Source organism: Gopherus flavomarginatus, chromosome 2 (assembly GCF_025201925.1).
Source record: "Gopherus flavomarginatus isolate rGopFla2 chromosome 2, rGopFla2.mat.asm, whole genome shotgun sequence".
In the NCBI taxonomy this organism is placed as follows: domain Eukaryota; kingdom Metazoa; phylum Chordata; order Testudines; family Testudinidae; genus Gopherus; species Gopherus flavomarginatus.
In genome coordinates this window covers 238683278-238704602 of record NC_066618.1, presented here as the reverse complement: position 1 = coordinate 238704602, position 21325 = coordinate 238683278, and the positions used below count along the sequence as shown (strand labels likewise).

Genomic DNA, 21325 nt, shown 5'->3' with positions numbered 1-21325 from the left:
CAGCATTCCTCACACTCCCACAGGAGGCTGATTTACATTTGTCTATACAAGCTACTATCAGGCATTAAACATGTCTCTTCCATGACCTACACTGCCTGCAGCATGTTATTCCATGTAGTTGCACCACCATGCAAATGTCTTAAAATTCCAATTCCAACTTTTCCCTTTAAGCAGAGTATGTGTTTACCAAATTTAATAGCTCTCTTATATAGCTTTGACTTGGGTTTATTTTTATTGTCACTAATGCCAAATTAGGAAAGAGATATCATTTTTCTTCTTATCATAGTCTTAGAGATTAAGGCCGGAAGGGACCACTAGATCATCTACTCTGACCCAGCGTATATATCAGGCCACCAACACTACCTAGCACCAGCACACTAAAGCCACCAACCAAACTGAGACCAAAGTATTACAACCTACAGGAGATTAGACTATTATGTGCCACAAACAGAGAACAGGAAAGACCAAGGTACACTAGTGTTCAAGGCCCCCACAATGGCAGGGAAATGATTAACTGAGATATACCCAAATAATCCTAGCAAGTGACCTTCACCCATACATTACAGAGGAAGGTGAAAAAAAACAGTCATTGCCAATCTGAGGTAGGGGAAAATTCCTTCCCAACCCCACAAATGACTGCAGTAACTGTTAGGACCTGAGCACGTGAGCAAAAACCAGCCAGTCAATGTCCCATCTCCAGTCAGCTATTGTTGATGCTTCGGAGGAAGGAGATTTAAAAAAAAACAAAAACAAAAAAAAAACAACACCTTTCAGAATACACTGGGGAGGGGGGAAATCCCTTTTAGATCCTTCTTTTGCACACAATAAAATTCTGCTTTAAGCATAATGATTCACTATTAACACATATTATTTAATAAAAGGACTGTCTGAATGAAAAGCGGAACACAAAAATTTCTTACCTCCTTCTCTGGGTCCAGAGCTCCAGAAGCTGCAACTGAGAGCTCAAGTTCCTTTTCACTATTAAAAAAAATTAACAGGTTGAAGTCAGAAAACAAGCTGTTGAACAAATAATTAAAAACTTGTTCTTTAAGGAATTTTGTTTGTTTGTTTGTTTTAAATCAGACCTAGTTTACCTTACTTAGCTAAAAACTGGAGTTCCTTACGGCGGATAAGGTGACATGAGATAACACCTCATCTGACTCAAAAACAAAATGACTAAGGATATGTCTACACTACGAAATTAAATCAATTTTATATAAGTCGATTTTTAGACATCGATTTTGTACAGTCAATTGTGTATGTCCCCACTAAGCGCATTAAGTCGGCAGAGTGCGTCCTCACTACCATGGCTAGCATCGACTTACGGAGCGATGCACAGTGGGTAGCCATCCCATAGTTCCCACAGTCTCCACCAGCCATTGGAATTCTGGGTTAAGCTTCCAATGCCAGATGGGGCAAAAACATTGTCGCGGGTAGTTTTGGGTACATGTCGTCAGTCGTCCCTCCCTCCATGAAAGCAAATGCTGTCAATTGTTTTGCGCCCTTTTTCCTGGGTTACCCATGCAGACACTATACCACAGCAAGCATGGAGCCCACTCAGCTCCCCATCACGCACTTTAAACGCTCGCTGGTGCTGTTTGCGGACTAGGTCAGACACCAGCGCAACCAACATTCCATTGTTATTGCTGTTTGCTCCATAATATCTGTGATAGTAAGAGGAAGACGTTTATGGCAGAGTGGGAGGTTGAGGCAAATTGCCTGGCATCCAATTTTGAGCAGCCAGACACCAGGGTGATTAGAAGAGCACAGCAAGGCACACTGCGCATCAGCAGGGCTGCTCAGAGAATTCAGGGAGCCTGGGGCAAAGCAATTTTGGGGGCCTCGTCCATTTAAAAAAAGTTACAATACTATAGAATACTATATTCTTGTGCAGGCCCCTGTGGGGCCCAGGGCCTGGAGCAAATTGCTCCACTTGCCCCCCACCCCCAGGGCAGCCCTGCACATCAGAGAGGCTTTGAAAAACAGTTTAATGACCTGCCAGGCTTCGGTGTGACAGTTACATGTGCTTCTCCTTGATGCAAAACCACCTCCTTTGTTGATTTTAATTCCCTGTAAGCCAACCACCCTCCCCCCATCGAAATAAAGTAACTATTGGTTTGAAACCATGCAGTCTCTCTTTATTAATTAAAAAAAAATGAGAACGGACAAAGTAGCTCAGGTGAGGTGGAGGAGGAGGGAAGGACATGGCCACATTGCTTATTGTAGCCACACCAAAAATCAAACTGTTTGAATGACAGCCTTCTGTTGCTTGGGTCATCCTCTGGAGTTGAGCCTCCTCCCCACGTTCTTGGGTGTCTGGGTGAGGAGGCTATGGAACATGGGGAGGAGGGTGGGCGGTTATACAGTGGATGCCGTGCGGGTTCTATGCTCTTGCTGGCTTTCCTGCAGCTCCAACAGACACTTCATAATGTCCGTTTTCTCCCCCGTTAGCCTCAGCATCGCGTTCTGCCTCCGCTCTTCACGCTCACTTAATTCTTTCCTGGCCTCTGCCACTGAATGCCTCCATGCATTAAGCTGTGCCTTATAAGTGTGGGAGGACTGTGCGAGCTCGGAAAACATGTCATCGCGAGTGCGGTTTTTTTGCCTTCTAATCTGTGATAACCTTGGGGACAGAGATGATAGGGAGAGCATAGAAACATTCTATGCTCTACGATTCTGGGGGGACTGCATGAACACTTGTGCTGCTGAGTTTGCTGACCAAACAGGAAATTAAATTCAAAAGTTCCTGGAGCTTTTCCTCTGTACCTGGCTAGTGCATCAGAGTTCAAAGTGCTGTCCAGAGCGGTCACATTGGAGCACTCTGGGATAGCTCCCGGAGGCCAGTACCGTCCATTTGCGTCCGCACTACCCCAAATTTGACCCAGTAAGGTCTATTTTAGCGCTACTACCCTCGTCAGGGAGGAGTACAAAAGTCAATTTTAAGAGCCCTTTAAGTTGATGGAATGGGGTTGGTTGTGTGGACGCATTCATTTTAAAATTGACCTAACGCGGCTAAATTTGACCTAACCCCATACCGTAGACCAGGCCTACATCTAACAGAATGCAGGTTTAGCAGAATATAATGGTGTTTTATTACTTTTAGACAATGCCATAATCATAACACTATCCCAGGGTATGTGAACAATTACATACTTTTTGTTTCATTGTTTTTTTACTATAATCTTTCCCAATGCTTCTTGGGAGTAAACATTTTTTCTACAGTACAGTCAGAAGTTTGATATGAAAGATAACTATAAACATATTCAAATCCAAACTGGCATTCAAAAAAAAAAGTCAAGCACTGTACGATGGATTCAGATCCCAGGACTAGTCTGCCTCTTCACTTTTTAATTTGATAAGGAATGTCCTCACAGTTTTGATAACAGCGACGTTTTTCTCCACCCTTTCACCAAGATTTTTGTTTCCTTTTAACACATCCAGACTGTCATTCAGCAAAGCAAGAACAAGTAAACAAGAAAGTATTATGTTTAACTGTTCTATATATGCTGGAAATTTGCAAACTTTTTGAAGTCAAAGATGTTTTTTCCAACTTGGGGAACAGGAAAGAATATCACAGATCCCTTTTCAAATGTGTACCATGTGTGAGGCAAAAAAAAAAAAAAAAAAAAAAAAAAAAAAAGACTCTTTGTGGTCTTGCCACTCAACTATGACTCCATTTACTTGGGCTTTTTTCTGAGAACCTGACTTAAGAAACAAAGGAAAAACAAATAGCAGTGAAGCCAACAGAGAAATAAGTGTTACCATTAAGCCTCTAGAAATACACTATAAAGAAAAGGGAATCAAAGCTATAAAAAGTATTTAAAGTGTTCCCTTTGAGGTTTATAGGTTATATACTGTATGATAGTCACAAAGATACGGCAGTGAGAGATCTCTAGTATTAGTATAAACAACCTCAGGGTGCAAAATAGGGAAAAAAGAGAAAGTTTCCAAACGGTAAAAGAACAAATTTTTAAAAAAATGTAAATTTCTGAAGGGTGAAGAAGCTTCCAACTGAATTTAGTTTTAATGAAAAATGTGCACTTCATATAAGGTATCTACTATAATTTTACATTCTTTTAAAAGAATTTTTTGCATACAATTCACAATCATAAAATCCACTTTAATTTTCATTAAGTCTTTTTCCAAATTACAATGGTTTTCCATTACCGTCTCTTATTTCTCTGTTGCTCAGCAATCTGTTCCATTAGCTCTTGTCTGTATTTCTCTTTTTTTCTCTGAATAAGTTCTCGGTCTTGACCACCTAATGAAAAGGTAGGAAGTATAAACGTTCCATGAAAAAATATACACATCTTTGTCTTCCAACACCTTCTACAAAGGTCCAGTGAAGTTAAGTTTTATTCTTTTAATTTAACTTAATGCTTTTTACCAATATCAGGAGTATATTGCAAGAATAAATTAACTCAATCATTTCAAAGAAGAAAAGCACTATATATCACAATATATAACCATCATTAGTTGGGCTTTTACACATACCAAGAACTAGCCCTGTTGCATATGGAACATTATCTTTACCAGTGGAGGACCTTGCCTGTTCATTAGTTGGAGAATTGCTTTGTGCCCGATTTCTGTAAAAGAAAAAATGTTCAAAACTTAAAATATTGGCTAAAAGTCAGTGTGAAGCATAAAACATACACTTAAATTACTATGTGAACCATTTATGAGAGAAAGCTCTTGTGAAATTGTAGATGACACTACAGGTGGTAGCTATTACAACAAGGAAGGGGACAACTATCAAATGTGGATTTCTTCTATTCTTCTGTTCCTGAAACATGTGTAGCTATCACAGGCACTAACTGAAAGCACACAGGCAAGCCCACTGAAGTTGCATATTCACATAGTTATGTATGGGCTTCATAAGACCAGCCATACTGGGTCAGACCAAAGATCCATCAAGCCCAATATCCTGTCCTCTGACAGTGGCCAATGGCAGGTGCCCCAAAGGGAATGAACAGAAAAGGGATGGATTACTTGATGATAACCTGTCACCCATTCCTAGCTTCTGGCAAACAGAGGCTAAGGACACTATCCCTGCTCATCCTGGCTAATAGCCACTGATGGACCGGAGTTTTTTTTGCTGCAGGATGACTATCTTTAAATCTGCTATTGTGTGTCCAGGGAGGTTGAACTTCAGGACCAGACTCCAAAGAGAAACTGCTGAACTTCAGTTCATTTGCAAATTTGACACCATCAGCTCAGGATTAAACAAAGACTGTGAATGGCTAGCCAACTACAAAACCAATTTCTCCTTCCTTGGTGTTCACACCTCAACTGCTAGAAGAGGGCCTCATACTCCCTGATTAAACTAACCTCGTTATGTCTAGACTGATTCTTGCCTGCATATTTACACCTCCCTCTGGAAATTTCCACCATATGCGTCTGACGAAGTGGGTATCCACCCATGAAAGCTTATGCTTCAATACGTCTGTTAATCTATAAGGTGCCACAGGGCTCTTTGTCGCTTTTTACAGATCCAGACTAACACAGCTACCACTCTGATCCTTTGCAGTGAGTCTTTAGCCTGTTTGTAGCTCAGAAGACAGAACTAGATCTGTTATTTACATACAAACAAGGAGTGGCCCACTCACTGAAAATGACACCCAGAACAAAGTTGTTTAAATCTCCCTATACAGTTGTCACGTGATATAGCACATAATTACTGGAAGAGGTCCCCTCCCCAGCACTGTCAGGCTGATTCTCTGCCTGGAATTTGGAGGTGGAATCTCAGACGCTGTGTCTGCCATGGGGCCTGCCCTGGGTTTTGCTAGCTGAAGAAATCTTGGCCATCCAGAACAATCTTCTCCTTGTCAATGTTCACTGGGGTATCTTCAGTAATTTCCAGAACAAGCCAGGGTTTGGTGGCGGTGCCTTCTTTGCAAAATCCAGTTCAGCTTTTCACAGTAGACATAGGTCTTGCAACTTCAGCCAGAAGTCTTATTAATCCTGGTGTATTTTTATCACTCTACCACAGCCCCTTTCTTTCAGTGAGGCATTGTACTGGATCCCGGAAGTGTCCCTTCTCCTTCATTTGGTTTGATATCCTCTCATGTATCTTGGCATTCCAGTGATTCTGTTAAAATGAGACTGGATCCGATCTTCTCCCCACAAGCCAAGGAAATCCTGGATGAACCTCAGCACAGAAACACAAGGCATGGCTGCTATAATCTGTATGTGACTCCAGCTGTGTGAACTTGTCACATGCTGGAATCACAATGGGACACACCTGGCTCTGATCCAGTATTTCAATTGGGAGATAACCCTAGAACGGTAAAGGGCATACAGGTACAAAGTGGGGTTGATGCAGGTGTGCAGCAATACAGAGTGAGAAAGCAGTGGGAAGACTGTCAGAAGCAGAATAGTTCATTTGAAATTGAGATGCATCTGCACCTATCTTATTGTGGAATAATTCATTCCAAATTGAAGTTAGTCTGCTTCCAAAGTGGATTAATTAATGAGGAATGAGACACCAACCAGTGTGTGGAACCACAACAATTTATCTGAGAAAAACCCTCAAATTAATCCAGTGGGAAATAAATCCCTTATACTATTCCTGTCAGTATTTTCCTAAAGACTCTTGACGTTTCCTCGTCACATACATAGTCTTTCAATTTGTTAGAACTTATTTAAAATTAGAGACTGATAAGGAGTATCCAAAGCTGTCTTCCACAGATGTATTACAAATATTTATGCACTGTTACTGTCTGGAGTTTGAAAGAGGTACAGATTCATACCTTTTAGTCATTTATTTTTAGTGAAGGAGCTTATTCAATCTGCTTTTGCCCACCATCACCACCAACCCAATTATTATTTTGCAAAACTCTGCTTCACAGCAAACTACCTACACAAGCATACGATATGACCCACACAGAAAGAGTATTTAGAACTACCACTAGCAAATTAATAATAGACCGTGAAATCTGAACATGCTATTACAATTGCCAAGATGAGATATGTAGACCTTTTTTTTGTGTTTTTCAGGGAGAGAGTTAAAACTTTTCCTGAGCAGGGAGATTAAGTAATGTCTTCCCTCACTGCAAGAATTGCAAAGGAACCTTTTCATCGTGATATTATTCCAGGCATACCTTTATCCGGAAGCACTATAAAAAAGGGAGGTTTCTCTATTTCTCAGGAAATTAAGAGAACAGACTCTCCCCAAGGCAGAAGCATATTTAAGAGACTGTTTCCAGGAACGTTTGTTTTCTTAATTTTGTTGAATTTTGGTTGTAGCATGCCATAAACACCAAGTTTTTGTTTGTTTGTTTGTTTAACCACAAATTTGTCCTGCTTGCAGCACCTGGTTACATGGCCCAATCAATTCCTTTAAGTGAACGACAGAAGAATAACCACAACATTCCAAACCCTATCAAGACTTGAGATTACAAGAAGTTCCTACAAGTGGAAAGATCTAAAGAAACAAAATTTATATTTTTTCCTATTTTTTGCCTCCCAACCAGCCCTCTCAGAAGACTCTGAAAAAAAAATTTTTTTGTCAAAGAATCAGATGCACAGTCCAATTCCCAGCTAAAATTAAAAACATAAGAATGGCCATACTGGGTCAGACCAAAGATCCATCCAACCCAGTATCCTATCTTCTGACAACGACCAACGCCAGGTGCCCCAGAGGGAATGAACAGAACAGGTAACCATCAAGTAATCCATCCCAGCTTCTGGCAAACAGAAGCTAGGGACACTATCCCTGCCCAGCCTGGCTAATAGCCACTGATGGACCTATACTCCATGAATTTATCAAGTTCTTTTTTGAACCCTCTTATAGTCTTGGCCTTGACAACATCCTCTGGCAAGGAGTTCCACAGGTTGACTGTGTGTTTTGTGAAAAAATACTTCCTTTTTGTTGTTTTAAACCTGCTGCCTATTAATTTCATTTGGTGGTCCCTAGTTCTTGTGTTATGAGGAGGAGTAAATAAAAGACGGTTACTCACCTTTGTAACTGTTGTTCCTTGAAATGTGTTGCTCATATCCATTCCAATTAGGTGTGTGCGCACCGCATGCATGATCGTCAGAAGATTTTTACCCTAGCAACACTCGGTGGGTCGGCTGGGGCACTCCCTGGAGTGGCGCCCTTATGGAGCCAGATATATGCCCCTGCCGACCCAGACCCCCCTCAGTTCCTTCTTGCCGGCTACTCCAACAGTGGGGAAGGAGGGTGGGTTTGGAATCGATATGAGCAACACATCTCGAAGAACAACAGTTACAAAGGTGAGTAACTGTCTTTTCTTCTTCGAGGGCTTGCTCATATTGATTCCAATTAGGTGACTCCCAAGCCTTACCTAGGCAGTGGGGTCGGAGTGAGATGTCACGGAGTGAGGGACCGCTGAACCAAATACTGCATCATCCCTGGACTGCTGCACTAAGGCATAGTGGGAAGCGAAAGTATGCACGGATGACCAAGTCGCTGCCCTACAGATCTCCTGTATGGGCACATGAGCCAGAAAGGCGGAGGACGAAGCTTGAGCCCGAGTAGAATGGGCAGTGAAGCAGGTAGCCGAGACACAAGCCAAGTCATAGCACGCATGGATACATGATGTAATCCAAGATGAGATTTGCTGTGAGGAGACCAGGAGGCCCTTCATCTGGTCTGCCACTGCTACAAACAGCTGGGACATCTTTCTAAAAGGTTTTGTTCGTTTGATATAAAAGGCGAGAACCCTACGAACATCTAGAGAAAGTAGCTGTTGCTCTCGTCGCGAAGCGTGAGGCTTCGGAAAGAAGACTGAGAGGAAGATGTCTTGGTTGACATGGAAGGCAGACACCACCTTAGGGAGGAAGGCGGGATGTGGTTGCAGCTGTACCTTGTCCTTAAGGAACACCGTATATGGTGGGTCTGCTGTGAGGGACCGAAGTTCCGACACTCGCCTCGCCAATGTGATAGCAATGAGGAAAGCTGTTTTCCAGGAAAGGTACAGAAGCAAGCCGGTGGCCATCAGTTCAAAGGTGGCACCCATCAGTTTAGATAAGACCAGAATGAGGTCCCATGTAGGGGACGGATGATGAACTTGTGGGTACAGACGTTCCAAACCCTTGAGGAACCTGCTGACCATAGGATTGGAGAACACCGAGCACCCGTTCTCACCAGGATGAAAGGCTGAAATTGCTGCTAGGTGTACTCTGATGGATGAGACAACTAGGCCCTGCTGTTTCAGAGACCAGAGATACTCTAGGATGGTAGGTACTGGCACCTCCAGGGGGACAGTATTGCTCAGGGCACACCAGCAGGAGAATTGCTTCCATTTGGCCAGGTATGTGGATCTAGTGGAGGGCTTTCTGCTATCCAAGAGTACTTGCTGCACTGAACTGGAGAAACGCAGCTCAGATTGAGTTAGCCATGCAACAGCCATGCTGTGAGATGGAAGGACTGTAGGTCTGGATGACATAAGAGATCAGATCTGGCCACAAAGGTAGAGGAATTGGTTTGGTCCCCGATAGATCGAGGAGTGTGGTGTACCAATGCTGTATGGGCCACGCCGAAGCGATCAAGATTAAGCAGGCCTTGTCTCTGCGTAACTTGAGAAGGACCTTGTGGACCAATGGGAATGGAGGAAAGGCACAGAGTAGGTGGTCTTTCCATGGTATCAGGAAGGTGTCCAACATGGAGCCCGGGCAGTGTCCCTGGAGAGAGCAGAACACCTGGCACTTCTTCGTCTCTCGCGAGAGACGAAGAGGTCTATGCGGGGAAACCACCACTTGTGGAAAACAGAATGGATAACATCCAGGCGAATCGATCACTCGTGAGCTAGGAAGGACCTGCTGCAGCAATCTGCCAAGGTGTTCTGAACTCCTGGAAGAAACAACAACACCAGGTCGATTGAATGGGCTATGCAAAATTCCCAGAGATGTATAGCTTCCTGACAGAGGAGGGACGACCACACTCCACCTTGCTTGTTGATGTAGAACATGGCCGTTACGTTGTCTGTGAAGATTGTGACACAACAGCCCTGAAGGTGTTCACGGAATACCTGACATGCCAGGTGTACTGCTCTCAGTTCCCTTACGTTGATGTGTAGGGTTATTTCTTGTGTGGACGAAAGACTTTGTGTGCGAAGGCCCGCCAGGTGAGCACCCCAGCCCAGAGATGATGCGTCCGTGGTCAGGAATGGCATCCCCTCGCAAACCAAGCTGGGGTTCAGCCACCAATCCAGAGAGGATAAGACTTCAGTCGGCACCATGAGTATTGTGTCTAAACTGTCTCGGCCGGGACAGTACACTGACGAGAGCCAGGTCTGAAGTGGACGGAGGCATAGTCTGGCATGTCTGGTCACAAAAGTGCATGAGGCCATGTGGCCCAGAAGACCAAGGCATGTGTGTGCTGTCGAGATCGGTAAGCTTTGGAGGCCATGAATAATGGTCATCATGGACTGGAAGCGGGCCTGCGGTAAGCACACCCTGGCGAGATTCGAGTCCAGGATTGCCCCAATGAAGTCTATTCTCTGGGTTGGCTCCAAAGTGGACTTTTCGGTGTTGAGCAGCAGGCCCAGTTGCCTGAACAAGCTCTGAACGAAGCAAACATGAGACCACACCTGTAGCTCGGAACGACCCCGAATGAGCCAGTCATCAAGATATGGGAACACTTGTATCAGATGTTGGCGGAGCGAGGCCGCTACAACAGCCATACACGTTGTGAAGACCCTTGGTGCTGTGGACAGGCCGAAGGGAAGGACGGTAAATTGGAAATGCTGCTGGTTGACCACAAAGCGAAGGAATCGCCTGTGCAGTGAGTAAATTGCTATGTGGAAGTATGCGTCCTTCACGTCGAGGGAGGCATACCAGTCTCCATGATCCAGGGAAAGGATAATGGTCCCCAGGGAAACCTGTGGAACTTCAACTTTACCATGAATTTGTTGAGTCCACGCAGGTCCAGGATGGGCCGTAGTTCCCCCTTTGCCCTGGAGATTAGGAAGTAACGGGAGTAAAAACCCGACCCTCAGATCCTTTGGGACCTCTTCCACCACTCCGATAGCCAGGAGCGCCTGTATCTCCTGTAAGAGGAATTGCTCTTGAGAGGGGTCCCTGAAGAGAGACGGGGGGGGGGGGGGACGGACAAAAACTGAAAATGATATCCAGTTTTCACCGTGCGTAGTACCCAGCGATCTGACATTATGGGGACCACGCAAGGAGGAAATAGGAGAGGTGGTTGAAGAAAGGTGGGAAAGGATCCTGCAAGGATACTGGTGCTCTGTCCTCGGGCGTAACTTCAAAAGTTTTGCTTGGGCCCTGCCGATGGTTTTGGGGGGCCCTGATTCTGGCCTGATTAAGAACCAGATCGTCCCCTCCTATTACCATGGCCACGCCTTCTAGCAAAGCCTTGCCATGGTCAAGGGTTAGGGGTAGGTGCGCTGCGGTTGGAGACGGAAGGGCCTACGTTGCGTCACCAAGGTATGCATGCCCAATGAGCACATGATGGCCCGGTTGTCCTTCAGACTCTGAAGTCTGGGATCAGTTTTATCTGAGAATAGCCCCTGCTCATCAAAAGGCAGGTCTTGAATCGTCTGCAGCAGCTCCAGTGGAAGACCAGACACTTGTAGCCATGAAATGCGGCGCATAGCCAGACCCAAGGCTAGAGTCCTAAAGTGTGGTGGCATCAGCTGATAAGATGTCCACCACTAGATCCTCAACTTCCACCACCTCCTCCACCTGGAGTTCATGTTCTGTGCCACTCTATGTAGCAATTCCTAGTGTGCACGAAGATCTATAGGTGGTGGGCCAGAGGAGGATGTGCCTGCTATGGCCTAGTCAGGTGAAGATGAGGAGGACACCCTCGGGACTAGCAGATCCTGGGGAAGATCTGGTTGAGGAGGGTCCAGTTGCCCTTGGTCCCCCACGCTAGTGGCATAGGCCTGATCTGGTGGCAAGGCAGTCGCCTCCGAGGCTACCGGGAGAGGGCGGCTCACCAAGGCCTCAGGCATCTGAGGCTCCGAATGGGCAGATCAAGAAGCACCTGAGAGTACATCTTGGGCTTGGTGGTATGCCCAAGGAGTCCAGAAGAACCATTGTGGGGGCCCCTGGTCAGGATCCTGTCCTTCATCTTGCCCCTGGCTAGCACCATCAGTGTCATGGCCCTGGATGTGGTAGCCACTCCTTGCTTGGGACAACGTCGAATTTGGTCGTGAAGGCCAAGGCGGGGTCAAACGCACATGTAGCGCTGCACCGTCCTGCTCTGTCGCTCCGTGCCTGGGAGCTGGAGACCAGTGCCATGATCTCAGGTGGTACCACAATCGGGATCAGGACCAATGGTCATAACAGTGTCAGGAGGCCGACCGAGATCTAGATGAGGATCTATGGCCCGGGCAGGGATAAACTCAGGGATTGGCTGCGAGATGATCAGTGCCAGGACCGGTGCCAGGAGCTGGATCAGTACCGATCATACTGAGAGGGAGACCTATGTGAGGCAGAGCGGCACTGCGAGTACGACAGGCGCCGAGATGGGGATCAGTGCTGGGACTGTGAGGAGTGCCGAGTCCGGGACCATCGGCGGGATCAGGACCATGACCTGTACCGGGACTGGGACCGAGATCGATACCGAGCTGTCTCACTCCGCAAGGAAGGTTGCATGAAGGTGGGTTTCCCTATGGATGGAACAGTCCATACCAGCGGTGCTGGAGGGTGAGACAGTCCAGGCTCAGTCAGTGCGAGATCAAGTCGTGAGTGGTGGAGAAGGTCTCCAGAGTGGACAGCAGGCCGAGATCAACCACGGTGCACAATGGGAAGCTTGTGTGCACTGGACTCAACGGCCCTTGTGACATCGGAATCGACGGTGCCGGAGTTGGCGCCTTTGTGGGGCAGTCCAGCCCGGGCTGTTGCTTCAATGGGAGCACAGGCAGCGCCTGCAACTGCACAGGAGCAGCAAGTGGTTTGTGCTGAGACATCTGGTGCCAAGAGTCTTAGCTAGTGCCAGGTCGTTCTGGTGCCAGAGGTATGCTTCGGACTGACAGCGCCTGGTCTGTGCTCAGTACCGAAGGTACTGGGCTAAGTGCCGCTTCCATTAGGAGATGTTTTAAACGAAAGTCCCGCTCTTTTTTTGTTTGGAGGCTTGAAAGCCTTACAAATGCGACACTTATCTGGTTGATGGGCTTTCCCGAGGCACTTCAAACAGGAGTTGAGGGGGGTCCCCCATAGGCATCAGCTTGAGACAGGCTGAGCAAGGCTTGAAACCCGGAGACCTGGGCATGGGCCCTGGTACTGAGGAGGGGGGAAGGGGATAAACCCTATCTACACTATATACAAAACTTACTATTAACTACACTATAACTGTGAAAACTATTAACAACTACACTAAACAAATATCAACAGTACGACGAGTAAAGAGCTAGGGAGGTGGAGATCAGCTATGCCGCACTCCACAGTTCCAACAACTGTCATGGGTGGTAAGAAGGAACTGAGGCCGCGCTGGGTCGGCAAGGGCATATATCTGGTGCTATAAGGGTGCCACTCCAGGGGGCGCCTCAGCCGACCCACCGAGTGTTGCTAGGGTAAAAATCTTCCGATGGTTGTGCACGTGGTGCGCGCACACCTAATTGGAATCAATATATGCAAGTACTCGAAGAACACCACTTCCTTATTTACTTGCTCCACATCAGTCATTTTATAGACCTTTATCATATTCCCCCCTTAGTCATCTTCTCCAAGCTGAAAAGTCCCAGTCTTATTAATCTCTCCTCAAACGGCAGCTGTTCCACACCTGAAGTCATTTTTGTTGCCATTTTCTGAACCTTTTCCAAGTCCAATATATATATTTTTTTTTGAGATGGGGCAACCACATCTGCACACAATACTCAAGATGTGGGCATACCACGGATCTATATAAAGGCAATATGATATTTTCTGTCTTATTATCTATCCCTTTCTTCATGATTCCCAACATTCTGTTCACTTTTTTGACTGTCGCTGCACATTGAGTGGATGTTTTCAGAGAACTATCCACAATGACTCCAAGATCTCTTTCTTCAGTGCTAACAGCAAATTTAGACCCCATCATTCTATATATATAATTGGGATTATGTTTTCCAATGTGCATTACTTTTCATTTATCAACACTGAATTTCATCTGCCATTTTGTTGCCCAGTCACCTAGTTTTGAGAGATTCTTTTCTAGCTCTTCGCAGTCTGCCTATCTTGAGTAGTTTTTTATCATCTGCAAATTTTGCCACCTCACTGTTTACCCCTTTTTCCAAATCATCTATGAATATGTTAAATAAGACTGTGCCTAGTACAGATCCCTGGAGGACATCACTATTTACCTCTTTCCATTCTGAAAACTGACAATTTATTCCTACCCTTTGTTTCCTATCTTATAACCAGTTACCAATCCATGAGAGAACCTTCCCTCTTATCCCAGGACTGCTTACTTTGCTTAATAGCCTTTGATGATGGACCTTGCCAAAGGCTTTCTGAAAATCTAAATACACTATATCCACTGGATTCCCCCTTGTCCACATGCTTGTTGATCCCATCAAAGAATTCCAGTAGATTGGTGAAGCATGATTTCCCTTTACAAAAAAACATGTTGACTATTCCCTGACAAATTATGTTCATCCATGTGTCTGACAATTTTGTTCTTTACGATAGTTTCAAGCAATTTGCCAGGTACTGAAGTCAGGCTTACCGGCCTGTAATTGCTGACGTCTCTGCTGGAGCCCTTTTTAAAAATTAGCATCACATTAGCTATCCCCCAGTCATTTGATACAGAAGCTGATTTGAATGATAGGTTACAGACAACAGTTGTCAGTCCTGCAATTTCATGTTTGAGTTCTTTCAGAACTCTTGGGTGAATACCATCTAGTCCCGGTGACTTATTACTGTTTAGCTAACAATTTGTTCCAAAACCTCCTCTAATGACACCTCAATCTGGGACAATTCTATGGATCTGTCACCTAAAAAGAATGGCTCAGGTTTAGGAGTCTCCCTCGCACCCTGAACAGCGAAGACCAATGCAAAGGATGTATTTAGTTTCTCTGCAATGGCCTTATTGTCCTTGAGTGCTCCTTTAGCATCTCGATTGTTCACTGGCCCCACTGGTTGGTTAGCAGGCTTTCTGTTCCTGATGTATTTAAAAGAAAATTGCTATTACTTTTTGAGTCTTTGGCTAGCTGTTCTTCAAATTCATTTTTGGCCTTCTTAATTATATTTTTACACTTCCTTTGCCAGAGTTTATGCGCCTTTCTATTTTCCTCATTAGGATTTAACTTCCACTTTTTAAAGGATGCCTTTTTGCCTCTCACTGCTTCTTTTACTTTGTTGTTTAACCACGGTGGCACTTTTTAGGTTCTCTCACTAAGTTTTTTAATTTGGGGTACACATTTAAGTTAAGCCTCTATTATGGTGTCTTTAAAAGGTTTCCAGGCAGCTTGCAGGGATTTTACTTTTGGTGCTGAAACTTTTAATTTCTGTTTCACTAACCTCCACATTTTTGTGCAGTTCCCCTTTCTGAAAGTAAATGCTACAGTGTTGGTCTGCTGTGGTGTTTTCCCCGCCAGAGGGATGTTTAAATTTAATTATATTATGGTCACTATTACCAAGCAGTCCAGCTATATTCACCTCTTGGACCTAATCCTGTGCTCTACTTAGGACTAAATCAAGAATTGCCTCTCCTCTTGTGGGTTCCAAGAACAGCTGCTCCAAGCAGCAGTCATTTAAGGTGTCAAGAAACTTTATCCCTTCCTGAGGTGATATGCACCCAGTCAATATGGAGATAGTTGAAAACCCCCATTATTATTGAGTTTTTTTATTTTAAAACTACTCTAATCTCCCTGAGCTTTTCATAGTCACTATCACCATCCTGGTCAGGTGGTCTGTAATATATCCCTATTGCTATATTCTTATTAGTCAAGCATGGAATTACTATCCATAGAGATTCTATGGTACTGTTTGGTTCATTTAAAATTTTTACTTTATTTGATTCTATGCTTTCTTTCACATATAGAGCCACTACCCCATCAGCACAACCTATTCTGTTCTTCCCATATATTTTGTACCCTGGTATTACTGTATCCCACTGATTATCCTCATTCCACCAAGTTTCTGTGATGCCTTTGATATCAATATCCTCATTTAATATGAGGCACTCTAGTTCACCCATCTTATTATTTAGACTTCTAGTACTGGTGTGTAAGCACTTTAAAAACGTGTCACTTTTTAGCTGCCTGCTATTACATGATGTAATTAAATGGGACTTTTTTATATTTGACTGTTTCTCATTAAATCCTACCTGTATTTTATCATCTTCCATCCTCTTCTCGTTATTAGGACATAGGGAAACTCCATTTATAGATCCGTCCCAAAGGGATGTCTGAACCACATGCTCCTCCTCACCTGTCGGCTTTCCCTCAGCCCTTAGTTTAAAAATTGCTCAACGACCTTTCTAATTTTAAGCACCAGAAATTTGGTTCCATTTCGGTTTGGGTGGAGACCAGCCTTCCTGTATAGGCTTCCCCTTTCCCAAAAGTTTCCCCAGTTCCTAATAAATTGAAACCTTCCTCCCTATACCATCATCTCCTCCACACATTGAGACCCTGCAGTTCTGCCTGTTTAACTGGCCCTGGAAGCATTTCAGAGAATGCTACCATGTCGGTCCTGGACGTCAATCTCTTACCTGGCAGCCTAAATTTGGCATCCAGGATCTCTCTCCTATCCTTCCCTATGTCGCTGGTACATACACGTACCACGACCACTGGCTCCTCCCCAGCACTACACATAAGCCTATCTAGATGTCTCAAGACATCGCCACCTTTGCACCAGGCAGGCAAGTCACCATGTGGTTCTCTCTGTCATCACAAACCCAGCTCTCTCTGTTTCAAATCGCCCATTACTAATATCTGTCTCTTCCTAATAACTAGAGCTCCCACCCCTGGAAAGGTATCCTCAGTGCAAGAGGATACTACATCATCATCTGGAAGGAGGGTCCCAATTATGGGATCATTTCCCTCTGCTCCAGTTGGATGTCCTCCTTCCCTGAGACTTTCATCCTCCTGACAGAGGCTGTCAGTTCACGGGTGGGATCATTCTACTGTGTCCCTGAAAGTCTCATCTATGTACCTCTCTGCCTCCCTGAGCTCCTCCAGTTCAGACACCCTGGCCTCCAAAGCCTGTACATGGTCTCTGAGGGCCAGGAGCTCCTTGCACTGAATGTACACATACACCACCTGCCCACAGGGCAGGTAATCATACATGCTGTTTTGGTTGCAATAAACTGGGTAGCCTTCACTCTGTTGCTGGACTTCTGGCAGCATTCTCTTTTTACTTCTGCAGCTGGTTCCTTTGTTGTTGTTATGCTCATTAATGAGTAAAAATATCCCTGATTTTTCACAGAGTACATCAATGGAAATGGATTGCAACAAAAAACTACTGAAAGCAACCAAATGGATGCCTCAGAGAACAAAAAACAAGGTGTCCTTGAGAAGACAACCATCATTTTTAATAATACTTACAGAAATTTATATTATACATTTTTAGATACAAAACACAGGAAAAGGTATTTCCCACCTATCTTGAACCTATTCAGTCAAATTCTATAGTCATTACTCAAACTTCCACTGCATAAGAACTGCAAAATTTGGCACGTTATTTATACATTTTGAGACTTGGCCAATTAGCAAGGCCTATCACTAAAATAAGGATATTTTAGGTCTTTAATTTCCTCAAAAGTTCATAGCAAACAAATTCATTTCAGAACAATAATATTATACATTCTTATTATATCATCTGAATCGGTAAAGGATTACAGCTTCACTAGATACAACTAGATACACAAGATGCACATGGTCTCTTACTAATACTGTTCCTTAGACACATTGGTACCTCAAAATAATAATATTCATATGAGCATATTATAATCTAAATTATAACAGTTGTGCATGCTTGTTTCCTGGGATAATTTCTGTTGTCTCTATTTTGGAACTGTATAAAACATTACCTATACCCAATATATATTATGTATTTTTTATATTTATGGTTTAATTTAAAATCAGTTTTCTAAAAATTAACTTAGTTATTCTTTTATTTATAAAAATGTATAGTTTCCATGCGTGGATCTTGTATAACATGCACATGAAAGCAAACCTTCAGAGGCAGGGGCGGCTCTAGGGATTTTGCAGCCCCAAGCACGGCAAGCAGGCTGCCTCCGGAGGTTTGCCTGCGGAGGGTCCGCTGGTCCCGCAGCTTCGGCGGTCCTCTCGCGGCTTCGGCAGAGCGCCCCCCGCGGCTTGCCACCCCAAGCACGTGCTTGGCGTGCTGGGGCCTGGAGCCACCCTTGTTCAGAGGTAACATAATGCTGAACTATTTTTTCAAGAGTATAATTATAAGAGAAAATTAACTTAGCCCACATAGCCAGTCGACACAACCTTCTAGTATCCTAATTCAAAGCATACTGAGCTAAATTCATCTGTGGTATAACTTCACTGGCAGCAAAAATGAATCTAGCCCATAGACTAGGCCTGTGAGCAGAACAGCCCCACACTATCCTGCCAGGTTACCAATTAAATTTGATCAAGAGAAAGGACAGTCACCTGTTCCGTAACTGGCGTTCTTTGAGATGTGTTGCTCAGGTGTATTCCACAGTAGGTGTGCGTGCTCGCCACATGTACAGGTGCCAGAACTTTTTCCCTTAGCAGTACCCATTGAGGGGGAGCACCGCTGCAACCCCTGGAGTGGCGCCTCTATATCATGCTATAAGGGGAGCTGTGCACTGCCCCCACCCTCAGTTCCTTCTTGCCAGACAAATCCGACAGAGGGGAAGGAGGTGGGATGTGGAATATACCTGAGCAACACATCTTGAAGAACGCCAGTTACAGAACAGGTAACTGTCCTTTCTTCTTCGAGTGATTGCTCATGCGCATTTCACAGTAGGTGACTCCAACCTATGTCTGATGGAGGTGAGTAGGAGTTTCTGGGTTTCCAGGACACAGTACCACCCTACCAAACCTGGCGTCATCCCATGCTTGGGAGACAAACACATAATGTGAAGAAAAAGTGTGGCAGAGGACCATGTGGCAGCTCTGCGTATGTCCTGGATAGGGACATGAGCTACATAGGGGGCCAACGAGGCCTGAGTTCTGGTAGAATGAGCCTTAACGATAGGCAGCAGGGGAACCCCTGCCAGGTCATAACACGTGCGCATGCACAAGGTGATCGAGCGCAGAAGTCGCTGGGTAGAAATCGGCAGTTCGCTCATCCGTTTGGCTGACACAACGAACAGCTGCAAGGATTTTCGGAACGACCTGGTTCGGTCAGGTAAAAAGCCAACACTCTATGCTCATCTAGCATGTGTAGGCAATGCTCCTCGTTGGAGGAACGGGGCTTAGGATAGAGTACTGGTAGGAAAATGTCCTGATCCATATTGAAGGCAGAGACCACCTTCACGAGAAAAGAGGGGTGTGGGCGAAACTAGACCTTATCCTTGTGGAAGACTGTATACGGAGGTTCTGAGGTCAAGGCCCTAAGCTCCGAGACACATCAGGCTGACGTAATAGTCATAAAGAATGCTACCTTCCATGACAGGTAAGACCAGGAACACATGGCCAAGGGTTCAAAGGGAGGACCCGTGAGGCGGGATAACACTAGGTTTAGATCCCATTGCGGCACGGGGGGCCTAGCATACCAGAATGAATGATCCAGGCCTTTTAGAAAGCGGGAGGTCATACTGTGGGAAAAGACCAAGTTGCCCTGTAACAGTGGGTGAAAGGCCAATATGGCCACCAAATGCACCTTGACAGAGGTGGGAGCTAGCCCTTGGGTCCTAAGGGACAGGAGGTAATAGAAAATGAGTTGGAGTGATGCGGATGATGGGGACGGTCCCCGCTTCCCCACCCACCTAGAGAACCTGGACCATTTGGCCAGGTACGTCCGTCGTGTGGATGGCTTTCTGCTTCCCAACAGAACTCGTTTGATGTTCTCATGAACACCTCCCCTCCTCCTCATCTAACCATGGAGCAACCACGCTATCAGGTGAAGCGCGGCCAGGCTCGGGTGGAGGAGGCATCCCCCCTCCTGGGAGAGGAGATCCGGGCAAAGCAGCAGCCTCCGTGGAGGAGCCGCTAAGAGTTGCATGAGGGTCCCGTACCAGTGTTGACAGGCCCAGTCCGGGGCTATGAGGATGATACACTGCCTGCTTTTACTTTTTGCAGGACTTTGCCTATCAGGGGGAAAGGTGGGAAGACACAGAAAAGTTGGCTCAACCACTGAAGGAGGAAGGTGCCCAAGATCGCCCCCCTTCCCATCTCTTCCCTGGAGCAGAACTGGGGGCAGCGTCAGTTCTGGGCGGTTGCAAAGAGGTCAACCCAGTGAACTCCCCACTCTCGGAAGAGCTGTAGGGCGATCTCCCAGTGGAGTGACCACTCGTACTGGTGGGAAAACACCCTGCTGAGGTGATCGGCCCGCCGTGCCAGATAGGTGGAAGGCTCGCAGGGAGATATCGTGGGATATACAGAACTCCCATAGACTCAGGGCTTCCAGGCATAGGTCCGAGGAACACCTTTCTCCCTGTCTGTTGATGTAATACATCACAGCTGTACTATCCGTGAGGACTCTGACCACCTTCCCATGAAGGTGCCCGCTGAAGGCCACACACGCCAGCCGTATTGCCCTGAGCTCCCTGGCATTTATGTGTGGGGACAATTCCGAGGCCGACCATCTCCCTTGGGTTTGAACGTTCCCTATGTGGGCTCCCCAGCCCAGATCAGAGGCATTCAACACCAGGTCTAGCGAGGGGGAGACTTCTCAGAAGGGGACCCCTTGCAGCATGTTGTGCGGGAGGGATCACCACTGTAGGGCAGCAACTACCTGGAACGGTATCGTGACAACCTTGTCCACTGTGTTCCAAGCCTGGGAATACTGGGAGGCCAGCCAGAGCTGGAGAGGCCTCATTCTGAGCCTGGCATGGCAAACCATGGATGTGCATGCCACCATGTGACCAAGGATCTGAAGGCACACCCTTGCCGTTGTCACTGGGAAGGCCGTGACTGAGGCAATGAGACCTTTTAGGGTCTCAAATCTGTCCTGGGGAAGAGAGGCTGTGGCCACTAATGAGTCCAGTAGAGCCCTGTGAACTGTACGTGTTGAACCGGGACTAACATAGGCTTGCCTCGTTTATCACGAGGCCAAGATCTGCACACGTGGACAGAAGAAGTCCGATCTGGGCCTGTACCTGGGACTGAGAATTGCCCTTGAGAAGCCAATCATCCAGGTAAAGGAAAATTTGTACCCCCTTCCTCCCGAGATATGCATGGTGGAGGTAGCAGCCTTTGGTGAAAACTCTGGGCGCTGTGGAAAGGCCAAATGAGAGGACCGTGAACTGGTAATG

General features: G+C 45.7%; 1 protein-coding gene across 10 annotated transcripts in view; it reads right to left on the bottom strand.

The window, feature by feature from the left end:
• CSPP1 (centrosome and spindle pole associated protein 1) overlaps positions 1-21325 on the bottom strand; it is a 165022-nt gene that overhangs the window by 96385 nt on the left and 47312 nt on the right. For all 10 annotated transcript variants that reach the window (XM_050940615.1, XM_050940614.1, XM_050940616.1 and 7 more), the window contains 3 exons: positions 4495-4586; positions 4168-4261; positions 921-978 (listed from right to left, as the gene is read on the bottom strand). In XM_050940615.1, coding sequence (XP_050796572.1) covers positions 921-978; positions 4168-4261; positions 4495-4586 — 244 coding nt within the window. The remainder of the gene's footprint in view (positions 1-920; positions 979-4167; positions 4262-4494; positions 4587-21325) is intronic.